Raw genomic sequence first — 16,743 nt, forward strand, 5'->3', positions numbered from 1 at the left:
GGGCGCTGCGGCGAGGGCGAGCGCGGGCGCGGCAGGGGCGAGCGCGGGCGCTGCAGGGGCGAGGCGAGCGTGTGGGCGCTGCGGCGAGGGCGAGCGTGCCCACGGCAGGGGCGAGCACGGGCGCTGCGGCGAGGAGAGCGTGTGCGCGCTGCGGCAAGGGCGAGCGTGCGCACGAGTGTGAACGCTGGGGCGCACTACGGAGCGGCGAGCGTGGGCGCTGCGGCGGGGCGAGCTTGGGCGCGGGGGCGCGCTGCGGCGGGGCGAGCCTGGGCTCGCGAAGGCGAGCGGGTGCACAGGGGCGCGCTACGGTGGGGCAAGCCTGGGCGCGCGAAGGCGAGCGTGTGCACAGGGGCGCGCTGCGGCTATGCGAGCTGTGGTGCGCGAGGGCGAGCGTGGGCTCGGGCGCAGCGAGAGCAGCTCGGCCGCGGCGTGCGTGAGTGTGTGGTGTGGTGGCTTGCGCAGGCTGGGGAGAGCTAATGAATGAATTGCGAGGAAATTGAGTAGGGGAGAAGTGAGAATGAAATAAGGGGGTGAGAATCCCAACATATGGTCCTTCACGATGGGATAGAGCCGTTTTATGGCCTCGCTGCCTTAGAGGATGAAAAATTAGGGACTGATATCAGTAAACCATAGAAAGTGGAAAAATCGCAGTGCTGTTATGATATGAATATGATATTACGTTATAAAAAGCATGATGTGTTTATGTGTTATTTTCGAAAATGGTGTAAATATTTTTATGTTGTGCTCGAACGGCCCCCACTTGCTGAGTATTTCCCAAAATACCCACCCTCACTTACAACCCTTTCCCAGATAAGCCTGAAGAAGAACTCGAGGAGGAAGAGTCTGAACAATTCTGGGGATGGTGAATGTTCAAAAATTTAGATTAAGTTTATTATGATTATTCAGTTTTATGTTCCGTATTAAACTCTGTCATTTTGATTTCGAGATTGTAAAGAAAATTGTTATTTCATTTGAATTATGATATATAAACTGGTTATGGTTTATACTGTGCTACGAGGCTGGTTGTTTTCGATTGTGTGATTGTTAAACAACGTCGATGTCAACTCTGAGTTTCGGGTGTGACATAATTACTGATAATGGTACCATATCACTGGCCAAACATGAAATTAAGTACTCAATTATTGTCTAATATTACATAATTATTTCATATTAGTATAAAAAGACGTACATTGTCATATGGATACAATGATTTGTATTGATAGAACATATTTAGTATATCAGGTACTCGATTCCAGTTAAATAGTTCGTAAATATCAAGGTTATAAAAAACTCAAAGTACCCCGAAGCATGGATGTCGAGATCCAAGCTTTTTAGGTTTAAGTGAGTATAAAAAAGTGTTTTTTATTTTTAGTGTAGTTGTAATTAAATAGATAAAATAATGCATAAATATGATAGATTTAAGTCTAATGCATTAATTTTCATATTTATAAAATCATAAAAATCTCAAAATTACAATCTTTAGTTGTTTTTGCAACTAGAGCACATCAAAAAATGCTGAATATTGGTCAAATCATTTTCATGTTCTAGTTCGAATTATTTTTCTTTGTTCATTTCATTTTCGGTACCATCAGATAGAACACAATTTCTTCGAAGTCCTATTGAACATTGACATTAATATAACTTGTAGGTCGTAAAGTGCTAATCTCCACCTCATCTTCGTCATCACAATTTTGAACAATCAAAGATTGAGCGTTGCTAGTATCACTTGTTAGTAAAGTCTCAAATTTATGTTTTTATCTTTTTCATGTTCATCAATCGTGCATTGAATTGGACATACACTATTATATTCATCATTGTATCTAGTCTATTCCTTTTCTTATTGTGTATCGACACTAAAAATAAAAGAAAAAATTAGAGTAAGGTACAAATTATCATATTGCCACAAAAGTAAAATATAACGAAGTAAATATTTACTACTCCAAAGATACTTCAATTCATTTCACATCCCGATGTACTAGTAGTTAAACCAAGCATTTTTTTTTTTTTGCCATCACTTTCAAATTTGTCACCTAATTGCCATAGAAGTCCCACCAACTACCCATCAAATTTTTTTGAAAAGAGACGTTAATATAATGAATATGTGGTAACAATAGTATACAAACAACATGAATGCGGATAGTGAAACGAATAGTATACAAACAACAATATGTGGTTGACTTAAAATATGAGTTTCTTGGTAGGATTTTGACAAGTAACTCTCAATAGATGCAGACAGTGAAACGAATCTTCATCATCTTGTCTGCTGATCAAAACTTTTATACAAGTAGTTTTTATCTACGAGCCTCGTTTAGTTTCTTGGTACATTTTTTAGACACGACTTCCCTCAAATTATCTTCGAGCCTCGTTTCGTTTCCCTTTCCCATTGGCTCTGAAATTGGCACAAGTGCGATCAATTTTATAATAAACTTCTCGACTTTGTACACGTCACCTTTTGGATGTACTTCAGTTTTTCCCTATGCCCAACCAGTTCATGTATCTGGAAATCAAGGAAACTCAAATAAAAATCTAAAAATGAACAATAATATAAGTTGAAATATTTATCATAGACATGCACATAATATCGAGTACTTCATAATGACAAATCAATGTGCTATTTTCATTTTTCAAGAACGCTGTTCTTTATATTTTTAGGTAAAAAAAAGTCAATTTTCATTCATATCTTCAACATATGGTGCAAATTATGAAATAACATCTTCACAATGTTAACATATACATACAAGGTCACAAATTATGATGCAGTAGTTCTGAAATAGAATCATCGACATAATAAGCCAATTTGCATGGTTCAAAATATAAATGTTGTACCGTCTTTAATTTTGGCTCTCACACTCCTCATCAAGACGTGGACCTACAATGTCCAGGGTCATCAAAACCCGTGGGTCCTGTCGGACACTGTAGCTCTTGATGCCCAACCATACATAATACAGAATAGGGTTAAGCAGCATCAACAAACGAGATATATCTCAAAAGATATCAGGTCCAACATGATATGTCATGTATAATATGCCAAAGCAGTAAAACATGTATTATGTAACAGATAAATATGAAGCATATAAGTGTGTATACTACATTTGGATATCTTAGTCAGTACATCACGTACTTTACTGAAACAATCTGACAAAAAGTTTACTCGTCTAAACCTAGACAATATCAACATAATGAAATCGCTTTCAAGCCAAATCCTGAATTACCAAACGTGTTTCAAAGTTCTTCCCAGTGTTCTAAATGGCAGTCGAGGCGGCCGTCTAGGCGGTGCCTACGCGGTAGGCGGCCCTCGACCGCACCGCACCGCCTATGCATGAGGCGGGTGTTTTAGGCGGCCCAAGCTATACGACGTTGGGCAGGCGGGTCAAGGCGGCGAGCAGGCGGGCGAGGCGGGCATTAAAGTTTTGTAAGTTTAGTCAACAATTTTAAAAATTGATTGAAACTTTGAAAATTTAAACTTAGTTTTTTGGTAAAAATAATTTTAGTAAAAACTTAGGCGGGGCGAGGCGGTGGAAGATTAGTTATGTATATTCTATTACTTGTTCTAATAATGGATAATTGATTGAAACTTTGAAATTTAAATTTAGTTTTTTGGTAAAAAAAAATTATATTACTTTGTTAGCATAATAGCATTAATATGATGATTAATTTTTATTAATTGCACATTATCTAGATGATATTATATTTTGTGTTTAAACATTATTTAATTGTACATTTTATATAAAAATGATTATATTGCATGATTATCTATAAAAAAAATTACTTCAAAAAATTCAACCGCCTAGGCAGCCGAGGCGGTAGGCGGTCACCGACTGCCCCGCCACCACCTCCCGCCATTTACAACCTTGGTTCTTCCTAATGATTTTTAAATCACTATTTAAGGCTTTATGATTATATCTGCATTCGTCGTCAGCCCGCTGATGATGTCTCGATTTGAGCCCGGTTCACCGACCCCTCCTCGAATCGACACTAGCTTCGAAACTTTTCAACACTAAATTGTCTTAGAAATTGGCTAGAAAAGTTAAGGTATATGGCTAGAACTCAAGAGAGAGTAGCTGAAGGAAGCGGTGTAAGAAACAAATGAAATCAACTTCTATTTATAGGTTGCATCCGGACTAGTTCAGAAGATCCAAAATCGATCTTTTCTGCCACGTGTTAGAATCTCATTTTGGCTAGTTGGATTTCTTGGGATAATGTAATTTGAAGTATATTGGGTTGTGAGTTGTCAATTTAAAATTCGGTGGATTCCAACAGTTGATCTCGAATTATCAATTTCTTAATAATACTTAATTAATAACTCTTTAATCAATTCTTAATTAGTACTTCATTCAAAATAAGGATTCAGGTCATTATAAATATATAATATAACTTACATATAAGAGCCTTTTCAATATTCGTATTGATTCGTTCCATGTTAATTCTGCATCTGCAAAACCAATGTATGAACAATTATGTTGAGATTTAATGTTTCACTAATCAACGAGCAAGACTTAATAAAAATTATATCAAGTTAATTCGTGGAGGAATTGAAGAACAAGCAGACAATTAAAAATATGTGTAGTTCGTTTACTTTCGAAATGTCATTTTTCTTCCAATTAATTATATATATTTAGTCTTTATATCACACTTTTTTTCAATTTTAGTCAGCTTAGTAACAGTATTATTTCATATCTTATTTTGAATGAACGCTCAAGTCAAAGACTTTTTTTAAATCAAGATTAGATACTTTTTGAACAAATAACGTTAAAAAAAAAAAAGCTGTCTCACAACGTAGCTCAATCTGTACGATCCGAGCCATATTGTTCGAACCAACCCACACTAGAAGTAAGGATGGGGAAGGCGAGGTTGGTTTTAGGCTTGTGGTCTGCGCTCGACGGGATTTTGTTTCTACCATGAAAAAACACATCAGGGAAAACAAAAACATATTCTCCAAACCCCAACCCACACAAAACATATTAAAAACTTACTGAAGGCGGTGACTGGAAGGCGAGGTTTGTAGCGTAGCCAACATTCGGCGCACGGTGGGCGGGAGGGTTTTGTTTCTGCAATTAAAAGCGCGCCTGGGAACACAAAATTATTTAAATATTTCATTTACAACAGAATATATTCAGACCAACCCGCTCAATTTTTTTTGGGTCATCATTTGAGAAGTCCCTTACACCATCTCCATTTACCTGGAAAAGAATAGTCCCCGAAGGGTGAGTGCCAATTATGCTCATACATAATAATATTCTAAGCAACAAATTAGAAATAAATCATGCAAGCATATAAAATCGTGTATGCATGTGATGCTTATGATTTATTTCCAAAGGTAGTAATCATCAATATGCAAGTGAAAATGAGAAAATGCAACGATAGAGACGCCACCTCATTGCCAAATATATCAATATGAATACAAACAGGTATACTCGATTAGCGAGATCCAAATCCTACCACAAACATAACAACTCCGCAATCTAAGTCCAACCTCACATATGACAATAGGCTCAACAGCTAACTCTCTCACATAATAACAAATGCACATACGATACAGGTCGTCTATTAGTCGTCACTGTGGATGCACAACGCTCGCAAGGCGGCGGTAAACACGGCCAAGAACCCGGGCACCTCCCGAGGGCGGTAAACACGGCCTAGAACTCGGAGCACTCCAATGATAACGATCATAAAATGTAGACCCTCCTGAGGTGGATCTCGCTATCTTTTACCCCAATCTTGAATCTTGTATGAGTATGACCACTTATGATGGCTTCTTGGTGTTCGTTTTCTCAAATTCTTGTGGATGCTTGATTTTTATCACTCTTTTATTGCCAGGTGAAAAGTCCAAGTACATTTGAAAATTATTCATGCCTTCTGCATTTGAAGTTTGCTTGGTGTCATTAGAGGTTATACTGGGGAGATCATATTTAGTTCTGAACTTAGACTTCAACTGTTTATTCGTATCCATTATCATCATATAATTGATTACATTGTCATTGGTCGAAATCTTGTATATCGAAGATATTGCGAGTTGTATTGTTAGTCAAGGGACATGACAAGTGGGGCACTTGTTATGGCAGGTTTTTCCTGATTCAAAAATTTTAACCGCGCAATTTTTTTTTCAAAGTAAGGTGAAAATTTAATGAAATTATGGATATAAAATTAATTTGCACGTGTCATTATCTTATTGGTAAAATGCATGTCTTTGTTATATTAATTAATTTTCTTCCCAAGAAAATGATGGCTTGTCGGTGGATATGAGTTTGAAGTGTTTATCGACATTTGATTATTGGGGATTACATTGGAACTTTCAATAAAGTTTATGGCTTTTCTTGGAGTTAGAAATTTTCTTGCATGAATTTTTTGTTTTCTAATGTTGTGCATTGTTTTGTTCAATTTTGCTTTTGGGTTTGTGGAAAAATAATTAATATAACAGGATTTTCTAGAATGGAAGTGCTTCATTTGGTGCCAAAATGATTGAATTTATGTTTGGAATGTGTTATTTGTATGGCGATATTGTGGGTTTTATTCTATGACGAATTGAAAATGTCATTTCCTGTATTTGTATTTTTGTGACTCATTTACAAGTTTCACCTTGTACACAATCATTTTTACATCCGACATGTGGATAAAATTTCTTGTATAGTTAAATTTCTTGTATAGTTATGTCCTGGTAGGATTTCTTGGTTGTAGTCATTGAGTATTGCTTCATGGATCATGTATGCAGACGACCTCTTATGGTGGCTTTTTCGCGATCATTTTCTTGAATTTGTGCTGGAGCTTAATTTTCATTAAACCCCTGTTACGGTCCGACTGCTTTTGACAATTACTAATGTCTGGATCTTAGTTCAATGGAGTTTCAGAATTTTTTTTACTTAAAAATAAAAATGTTTTTTAAAAAATAATTGTTAAAAGCAATTTGTTCATGTATTTGATGAAATATATTAATTAGCAAAATCTACATGACAACAAACTCATGGCAAGCCAGGATATATTTAATATTGAATACTTCAATATCCACTCTAGTTTATCAGGACAGTCTAATTATTCAAAAAATCCGAATCTAAATTATTTTATTATAATTTTGTTTGATAGCTATTTAACTTTAATATTTTGTTAACATGTTATAATTATATATGTTAAATTAAATAAATATATTTTAAATATTTATTTTCAAAAAATAATTTATAATATCATACGAATATACTGAATCTTTCGATCCGAAATCAAATATCTTTTCGAGCTCCACCACATTCATTTTTACCTTCAAAATCTTGGGGCGGGGCCGCTAGCCTTTGGCTCAAAGTGGCACAAAGCATATAAAATAGAGGCAAGTCTCTTGTTCGAGATTTTAGCCCCGACATCAGTTATAATAAAAGTAAAAAAAGGAAAAAAATTCTTTCTAGAACACGAAAATTAATTTATTTAATCTTTAATTTATATGTTTGGCTTAAAATAATTATTTTCTTCGTCTCGTATATCAAAGTTTGTGTGTATTTTCACATAAATTAAAAAAAATTATCGAGAGAGAAAATTTAACAAAAAATTCTCATTTTACTCATGATTTAATGAATGTTTTGGTAATCAAACAAACAAATTAGTAATTAAAATTAAAACATAAACTAAAAAGGGTAGAATGGCAAAAGAGTGGATAAAACTAGAGGAACAATCGAGCCGAGCCCAGCAGCTCGACTCGAAAAAAATTCAACTACTAGAACTCGAGCTCGACCCAACTCAAGTAGTGATTTTCAAGCTTGGGCTCGATATGTATCGAATTGCTGGAGCTCGATTTGATAATATATCGAATTACTCGAGCTCAAAAAACTTGATTTCGATTTTTTAAATGTTTATATATATATTTATTTATACAAACACTTCTCACTCACCCATTAGCTCAAAAAAATCAAAGAAAATGAGGCGACGGAGGGACGGGATTTCTCCAAGGGCGGTTGCCCCCACTCTGCTCGGCCCGTGATTTTTCTCGAACAAAACCAACCGCCCTTCCTCGAAAAGATGAACCAACAGCAGCTAGCTAGCAATACAGATGTATGTATGTGGGTGTGTGTATGCATGTATATATTTGCTGGTTTATCTTTCCATCGGCGATAATCATTTGTCGTATGGCGCTGTTTCATCTGTATCTTTATTTCTTCTGTGAGACCTACTCAGCCGTCTTCGGCGATTATTCCGTTTTCCGAGTAAATAGCGTTGTTATGCTGGCGAATCACGAGGCTGTGATGATGTTTTTTTTAAAAAATTTCTTTCAAATTTTTGAGCTAATGGGTAGGGCAGGGGATGATCCGACCCGTATCTTGGCGGGGCGGTCCCGGACGGCGGTGCGACGGAATGAGCTGCGCTCAGCGTCGCAGGCAACCGGCGATCGGCAGCCATGGCGTGGTGTTTCCTCTGCTCCCTTTCTCGAGATCTGAGCCTCCTTTTTTTTCTTTTAAATTTTTTAAAAAAAATCAATTTTCATTATTTTGATTTTTTTTAAAAAAAAAATTGTTTTGTTATGATTCAGTCTCCCGTCAAAGATCATGTTTCTTTGTTTGAACTCTCTAACCAAAAGTTTACCCATGAAACAACTTTCTATTCTCCATTAATATCTCATTTCTTCTCCCTTTCTATTTCAAAGCTCAAAAAACTCATATCTTTGAATTCTTATTGATTTTTAAGTGTGTTAAAATGCAGCACGATCCGTCAACTTGACACGACCCAACACGAAAAAAATCAAGTTCGAGTTGGCGTTTTTCGGGTTCGGATTGGATGGATTCGAGTTAGTGTCATGTTAGGCGGGTTTCGGTTTGGATCGGGTTATCGCGAATTTTTTTTTTTGAAAATACTACCTATATTTTTATATATGATATGTTTGAACAAAATTTATTATATATTTATATGATAAATTTTCATAATTTAATATTTATTTTACATATTTTTATTTTTTTAATAATTTTTTATTTGATTTAGTAAATATATTTTTAATTTTCTACGATTAAAATTTCAAATTTAAATCGAAAATTTCGTTATCATGTGTTTAAATTAAAATATTATTATTATTTTTTATTTTTTTGAATTTTTTTCATTAATTTTTTTAAAAAAAATTAAAAAAATAAATAAAATTCGGGTTAGGCGGGTTGAATCGGGTTATACGAGTTCGCGTTCGGGTTGGGGGTTTTCGGGTTGCTTCAGGTTCGGGTTGAAAAAAAAATAAAAAAATATCGCTACTTGACCCGAAACCCGACCCAATCCACCCGATTGACACCCCTATTGATTTTCCATCTTGTTTCCATATATGTGTGTGAATTAGTAAAGAATTTTGTTTTGGTATAACGTCGAAGTTTCGAGTTATTTTCAACAAATTCTAGCATTTACAAAGAGTGGATGAAGCTTGAAGCTTTTCAAACCAATCTCATATCCCAACGTATTCGATTTTTCGGTGTGAAAATACTTTTGTTTATTGTGATATTATTGTTAAACATTATATCATTGTTATTGCTTTATTCCAATTTCATTTATCTTTGTCTGGAAATTAATCATCAAACACTGGTAAAAATAAATTGAATTAACCAATTACTACGTTGAAATAATCTTAGATTTAGTAGATACTACTCAATTTAAGTTACATTACACTTTATTACAGTTTAAGATATTTGTTATATTGTGGTTTAATTGTACTAATTAATGATAATGGTACCATATCACTGACCAAACATGAAATTAAGTATTCAATTATTGTCTAATATTACATAATTATTTCATATTAGTATAAAAGACGTACATTGTCATATGGATACAATGGTACCATATCAAGGTTCTAAAAAACTCAAAGTTCTCCTAAGCATGGATGTCGAGATTCGAGCTTTTTAGGTGTAATTGAGATTAATATGAACTTAAGCGTAAAAAAGTATTTTTTATTTTTAGTGTAGTTGTAATTAAATAGATAAAATAATGCATAAATATGATAAATTTAAGTCTAATGCATTAATTCTCATATTTATAGAATCATAAAAATCTCAAAATTAAAATCTTGAGTTGTTTTTGCAACTAGTGGACATTAAAAAATGTTGAATATTGGTTAAATTATTGTCATATTCTAGTTCGAATTCTTTTTCTTTGATCATTTCATTTTTGGTGCCGTCGGATAGAACACAATTTCTTCGAAATCCTATTGAACATTGACATTAATATAACTTGTAGGTGGTGAAGTGTTAATCTCCACCTTATCTTCATCATCACAATTTTCAACAATCCAAGATTGAGCGTTGCTAGTATCACTTGTTAGTAAAGTCTCAAATTTATGTTTTATCTTTTTCTTGTTCATCAATCGTGCATTGAATTGGACATACACTACATTGTTCATCCTTGCAGTATCTATTTTGTTCCTTTTCTTATTGTGTATCTACATTAAATATTAAAGAAAAAATTAGAATAAGGTACAAATTATCATATTGCCACAAAAATAAAGTATAACGAAGTAAATATTTTCCACTTCAAAGACTCTCCAATTCTTTTCACAACCCGATGAACTAATAGTTAAACCAAGAATCTTTTTTTTAAAGAGACGTAAATACAATGAATATGTGGTAACAATAGTATACAAACAACATGAAAGCAAATAAAATAATCTTTACTTACCTGGATTGTAATTTTGATAATTGTTTTGGTATCTGCTTATTGCCTTTTTTTTATCCAATGATCATTCTTTTTGTGTGTATTTTGCAACTCAATATTTATCACATGATTTTTCATTTGAACATCAAGAAAGAAATTTTCAACAGCAGTGATCAAATTATTTGTTATCAAATGATCATCTTTGATTCTTGAAGAAATAATATGCATATGGATTCAGAATATAAGTTGTATGAATTGGACTATCAAGACAGACCTTTGTTTTTTACATCAATAATGTCTAAAATTGGCAAATAATCATTTTTTGAATTTCATATTTTGCATTCAAAGTTCCAAAAATTATTGGGGACAATGGCATCAAATGCTTCTTTTCTTTTTTCTTTTTTTTTTTTTTGGCTTCAAGACCATTTAATGTTATCCCATTCATTGATAGTCATCATATTTCTGAACTCTTGTTTCTTATCAAGTAAACTTTGTAATCTTAAGAAAGAGGTCGCAAATCTAGTTGCACACGGCCTAACTCTCTCTTTTTGTAAACTTTCTCATCAATGTCAAAGTCTTGCGATGAGCATAAATAAAAATACAAAAAGATTTTGCTTTCTTGATCACTCCATTGAATATTTGATGTTTAGAAATTCCTTCATGCATAAGATTTATCATGTGAGCTGAGCATGATGTCCAAAACATATTGTATCTTTTTAATGCTAACAGATTCATATCAGCCATGTTGTTTGAGGCATTGTGGTCACAATTTGCACCACATTTCAAGGCCCAACCTCATCAATAATACATGCAAAGTAACATATTCAAATATGTGTTGAAAATTGAAATGTGTGAGCATCATTTGGAGCTTCTCTTGATGAAATAAAAAGCAGTCCCCAACTTACAATTCACACATAAATTAATGATACTTTTTCTTTTCTTATCACTACAACTATCAATCATGAAAGAGCAACCATTATTTTCTCGCTTATTTAGAGTTTCTTTTGTTTTCTCCGCCTCTTTTTAAAAGTGGTTCTTTAAACTGGTATTGTGAAGGAGTGATATAGCCAAGACTAGATTGACCTAAAGCTTCAAATTTTTTTTGAAACTATCGTTATCAATTGCATGAAAAAGAATTCCGGCTTCATACACCTATCTTGCCAAATATTGATGAACTTGGAGAAATCTTTTTTTAGCAATTGCATCAATAATATTTCGTTGTCTCATTTTCTTACTTGCACTCATAGCATAATCGACATTAATTGGCTTTGCAAATTGATCAATAGATCCCATATCAATCGGTCTTCTCTTACTCCATCTCTCAATTACAGAAATTTCATCATCTTCCTCCTCACATCTATTCAAAGACATAACAACATCATTCCTTAATTTAGATTCATTCAATAACTTCTCCAGCTTCATAGACTCATTATCCTCAAGTGCAAAACGACACTTCTCTTTTTGATTTCCAGTTGCCATCGTAATGATTTTGCACCTTTTTTCTAGAATAACCGAAATATAGATTTTGTGCCTATAAATTCCGCCGGTCATAATCATAACAGAAAATCATGTGATCGTTGCACCCCAAATATAATGATAATTGTATTGATTTTATATAACTCAAGATGAGGTATTATTTCAAATTCAAAGTTTCAAATTCATTGTCAAAACCAATCCGTCATTCAAATATATCGATCAAATCTGATGTTACCAGAAGCAGTTCAAGCATACTGCAAATATAATGGCAACTACAATGCAACGGGCGGCAGAGTTTAGGACCAACCGGGAACAAGATGGCAGCTGCTTCTCATTCGATTCTTGATTCACCAATTAGAACTAGCTTCCGAGTCATGGGACTGGTAGAAATCATTTGGCCGCACGATATTTACATCCTCGAACTCATTATCATCTGAAAAGCTCAAGTACAAAAAAAAAAAACAAGTGACGCAAGAGTTGAACAATACATGCATAAGAACACACAGAAGATACTAGACGGATTTGATGTTGCATATGAATATATATCTGAAGCCTAAAGTTAATGAAGAGGAGAGAGGATTGTCACTTTCTTGGCTTCTAGACTCGAGACAACTTATGGGAATCTTCCATTAACAATTTAACATGTATATGCAGAATGTAATTTCATAGGGATTAAAATGGCAATAAACGATTTTGATCGGTTAGATGTTGATCATCTATCGTCGTTTCCTAGCCACGAAACAAGAGATCCCTTGTACACGATTAGATGCATATTTATTTTCTTGGTTTATACCCTCATCACAGAAGAAATATAAAGTTGACAATAAATGAAAAACTGCCTCTGGCAAGATATATATGCACATGAACAGAGTACGCCAACTTTTATAGGAAATATAGAAATGAAACTACAAATATCGTCTATGATTTACTCACTCACTAACAATGTAAACAGTAATCTTTTGATATTCTAACAGAAAGCAAATCTATGAAAATTAGAGAACCTTTTCTCAGAGTCAGGGCGACGACAGCATCATTTTCAACCTGAAAGACATAAGAAATATGGAACGTTTTAGGTTCCAGACCAAAGTAGTAAATTAAATATCACAAAAGTTGAAATCAATTATTGCATAAAAATGAAGGTAGAACCTTTTGATCTGCCAAGGATTTTGAATCATCCAACACTTCCCGATTTGACATGAGTATCAGTCTTTGATTGTTAGCCGGCTGATCAATGAGTTCTTGCAACTTCTCCTTGATTTGTAGAATCGTCTCACTTGGAACGCATTGCAGGAAGTAAGTTGTCTTCTCACGTTTAACACGGATATACATTGCCTTGTGATAAAGTAATCAAAGTTTCACACTGTTAACTTAAATCAACAGCTGCTGGAAACTGATCAAACAAATGAAAACCATGAAGTAAAAAAAGTATTTTTTTTCCCAAAATAGAGTGATAGTAATATTCATTTTACTGCAATCAAATGACAGTTTATCAGTCAGAGTTGCTGGACAAGCTATATAACAAAGTGAAAGATAAATCACCAAAACCAACGGACCACTTTAAGGTATATGAGCGCTGACAGCAATCTCCAATCACTTATATCCATAACAAGAAATTTCAATATCATTTCATCCTCTTTTCTCAGTGACTAAAGATCACACCTACCCCATCCAGTGTTTATCATCCAAGTCTTGACATTCAAAAGACTCCAAAATTGCAATGTAGGCTTACAATCAAAGAAATCACGCCTACCCCTTGGTCCTCACATTAACAAACATGTATGAAGAAGCTGCTATTATTTATTCGAATTGTAATATAAAATCCAAATATTTCTATTAATGAACATATCCTAGTCTTAAATTTTTTCCTAAAATCTCACACAATAAATTTATAAAAAATAAATAAAACAGAAATTTCAGTTTGCAAATAAAGCATAAATAATGAAATAACATGATTGTAAAGAGACAAGTCCTCTGTCATATTTAAAATAAACCAAACTTAAATATACCAAGCGTCCAAAATCAACGATCCATAACTTCAAAGCAAGGCCTTAATAGCCCTAATCAAACATACGGAAATCAATTAACTAAACATATTCAGCATCGTTAACATTTTCATCACCTACCATTTCGGTGACTTCTATTACTCGTATCCTTGTTCTTCACCTAAAAAATATCAACAAGGGGTAAGCCAAAAGGGAGAACTAAACACACCAGAGTCAAATAGATGAACACATAAACATATGCTAGATACGGCATAGCATAGCTTTCAAATTAAACATAATGCTCATAAATTGCAGACATTCAGTACTTATCATGTTAAAATATTCGTACAAAACCTCATACTTAAGATTTGGAATACAGTCCATACTGGTAAACTAGTGAATGAAATGCTTAACCATAAGTCCCCAATCAGCCACATATAATAAGCCCCGGACACCATAACTCTGTACAAGCCATGAAATGTAAAGAATGCCAACGGTGCAATCTGTGCACCGTAAAGAATGCCATAATTCCATCCCATGCACTGAAAAAGTATGTCACACCTCAAAAGCCATGCACCATAAACTTAACATATACATCGTACAATGACCAACTCTCATATAGCTGCAAAAAGCATCATTTTTTATCGCACAACACAAATAAATGAATATAAAGCTCAAAATACTAATACATGAATGCCGAAATATAACGCATGAATAAAAAATAATGTATAAGCACATAGAATCCCATGACCACATAACTTTCAAGCAGATAGAGAAATATCAAATTAATCATAAAACCGCTAGCTAACATACAGAATCCATGAAGCTGCCAGATTCTTAAATAGCAAGTCTCGTACATTGCATCTTGTCATTGAAACTTGAATCGGAAATTTTCAATTCTTTGGGTATGTTTCATAATAATTCATAAAATCGTGATACAACTTAGCTCAGAACTTATCCCATAATTTCAATTTTCACTTTATTTCCGGACATATCAGTTAAAGAATTTCTTTACCATATTTCTAAGTAAACGACCCTGCTTCTATTTATTCATACTTGGAAGTTTTCCAACACTTGACCTATCCAAGATTCACCTGGATGGTTAATAATTTTACCTTATTACACACAAAAATCGCCAAAATTTGGCTCTAAATCTGATGATAAATTAACTAAAAAAGTCACACCACCAGAGAAAACTTAATCCAATGTTAAAAATTTTTAAAAATATTTTGAAAGGCTGAAAATATGAAGGAAGATCGATTTTGTGCAGAAACAATTCGGGGTGATTTATTGTCCTTTCCGAATAAAACACCCATGGATTTTCGCTCAACACTTGACATCAGAATTTTTTCGACATCAGAATTTTTTCCCGACCTATTTTACCCGCTTAACATATCGGAAACACGTTGGATAGCAGCCCTTCTTGACTGCACAGCGGGGCTTCTCGCTGCAGGAGTAGCGTTTCAACCGGACTCCAGAAACCCTGCCATTTCCCAACTCATATCCGCACTCTACTAAGATCCTAAAAAAATCCTCACATAAATTCATACGCTATGAAATGGGTTTCAAATGCTGAAACAATAAAAGCTAGAAAAAGAAAAAGAAAACAACTTTAGTAGAAATGACGGAAAATAATCCAAGGCTGAGACTTACACCGTTTTGAAGCTTAAGGAATCTCAGAGATCAACCTATCGATTCCGATTAACTGATGCGGCGTTGGATAGAAGAAAAATCGAAATAAAAAGCTAAAATTTCGGCTGTGCAGGTTTCTTTCCGTTTTATTTTCCTGCTTTCTACGAGGAGTGCGGGGTTCGGCGGTTTTGGAGGAGGGTAAAACTGATGCAGCGGTGGTGGCTCGCAGGTGGAACGAAAAATGTGAATTCTAGGTTAGGTTTCTTCGCCGGAAGTGCTGCGCTTCACTTCTTGCTGTTAAAAGATATTTAATTTTTTTTTAAAACTTAAATTTTCAATTTCCATGCGACTTAAATTATAAAATCCAATAGCTCTAAATTTCTAATATTACCCAATTTATTCTAAATAAACACATCGATAGATGTTACATGTATATCTATATTAATATATCAATTTGTACAATACAAAAATCTCACTATATATTGAATACAAAATCTCACGATGATCAATATTTGAGTAGCAGTGATGATGAAGTTGAAACTTTGAAGTCAAAATTAAGTGATAAAATACATGGAGATGTCTTGAAAATGAGAAAAATGGAATTGTAGAATTTGAGGTTGGTCAGATCTTTAAGGATGTGTGACATTTTAAGAGTGTTTTAGAGAGTTGCACTGTCCAGGAGGGCTTAGAATGGAGAGGATTCATAATGATACTAGAAAATATGCAAACAGCAAAATAATATGTCACAGCGAGTTGAGGGTGATGAGGCAAAAACCGGTCCCTACATTATTGGTTCATATAAGAAGAAAAGTAATGAAGAGATTTTGTGAAAGACAACAAAAAGCTATAACTTGGAACTTAATGGGTAGTGTCACGTTCACTCAGCACACATGATACGTATGCTGAGTGATTAATCATGGTCACTCGTCCATACATCATAGCTGAATGAGTTATCATCATTTGTCTACTCAGTACACATGTCATGTGTTGAGTGGATACTGACATTCCTCGTTTGGGTAACATGAATAAAAGATGACTCGAACAATTCAAGATGTCAATT

The 16,743-nt window shown here is 34.3% G+C and overlaps 2 protein-coding genes and 1 long non-coding RNA gene across 10 annotated transcripts in view; 1 reads left to right on the plus strand and 2 right to left on the minus strand.

The window, feature by feature from the left end:
- LOC140968285 (uncharacterized) overlaps nucleotides 1-5,540 on the minus strand; it is a 17,090-nt gene extending 11,550 nt beyond the window's left edge. Inside the window, exons 1-3 of the long non-coding RNA XR_012173748.1 lie at nucleotides 4,974-5,540; nucleotides 2,827-2,921; nucleotides 2,362-2,497 (exon numbers count right to left, since the gene is read on the minus strand). This is a non-coding gene — a long non-coding RNA (uncharacterized lncRNA). The remainder of the gene's footprint in view (nucleotides 1-2,361; nucleotides 2,498-2,826; nucleotides 2,922-4,973) is intronic.
- LOC140968168 (uncharacterized) overlaps nucleotides 1-6,827 on the plus strand; it is a 75,739-nt gene extending 68,912 nt beyond the window's left edge. For all 3 annotated transcript variants that reach the window (XR_012173741.1, XR_012173719.1, XR_012173721.1), the window contains one exon: nucleotides 5,540-6,827. The gene's annotated coding sequence lies outside the window, so the exon portion shown is untranslated. The remainder of the gene's footprint in view (nucleotides 1-5,539) is intronic.
- A 5,375-nt stretch (nucleotides 6,828-12,202) lies between these two features.
- LOC140968292 (polyubiquitin 9) lies at nucleotides 12,203-16,002 on the minus strand. 6 transcript variants are annotated; one of them, XM_073429232.1, is made up of 6 exons: nucleotides 15,705-16,002; nucleotides 15,435-15,573; nucleotides 14,193-14,232; nucleotides 13,216-13,401; nucleotides 13,071-13,110; nucleotides 12,203-12,502 (listed from the first exon to the last, which is right to left on the minus strand). In XM_073429232.1, the coding sequence occupies exons 3-6, from the start codon at nucleotides 14,193-14,195 to the stop codon at nucleotides 12,417-12,419; spliced, it is 315 nt and encodes a 104-aa protein (XP_073285333.1). In that variant the 5' UTR covers nucleotides 14,196-14,232; nucleotides 15,435-15,573; nucleotides 15,705-16,002; the 3' UTR covers nucleotides 12,203-12,416. The 6 variants fall into 6 exon arrangements, with proteins under 6 accessions (XP_073285333.1, XP_073285340.1, XP_073285349.1 ...); XM_073429239.1 differs by having other exon boundaries at nucleotides 15,426-15,573; XM_073429248.1 differs by lacking the exon at nucleotides 15,435-15,573 and having other exon boundaries at nucleotides 15,707-16,002.
- Between the last annotated feature and the right edge of the window lie 741 nt (nucleotides 16,003-16,743).

Source organism: Primulina huaijiensis, chromosome 2 (assembly GCF_012295235.1).
Source record: "Primulina huaijiensis isolate GDHJ02 chromosome 2, ASM1229523v2, whole genome shotgun sequence".
NCBI lineage: Eukaryota > Viridiplantae > Streptophyta > Magnoliopsida > Lamiales > Gesneriaceae > Primulina > Primulina huaijiensis.

Bases quoted from the DNA above. Each gene is read 5' to 3' on its own strand.
- LOC140968292 (XM_073429248.1), bottom strand. The intron at 13,111-13,215 runs GTTCTACCTTCA...TATGTCTTTCAG, and splicing joins AATCCTTGGCAGATCAAAAG to GTTGAAAATGATGCTGTCGT. The intron at 12,503-13,070 runs GTTCTCTAATTT...TGAGCTTTTCAG, and splicing joins CGCCCTGACTCTGAGAAAAG to ATGATAATGAGTTCGAGGAT.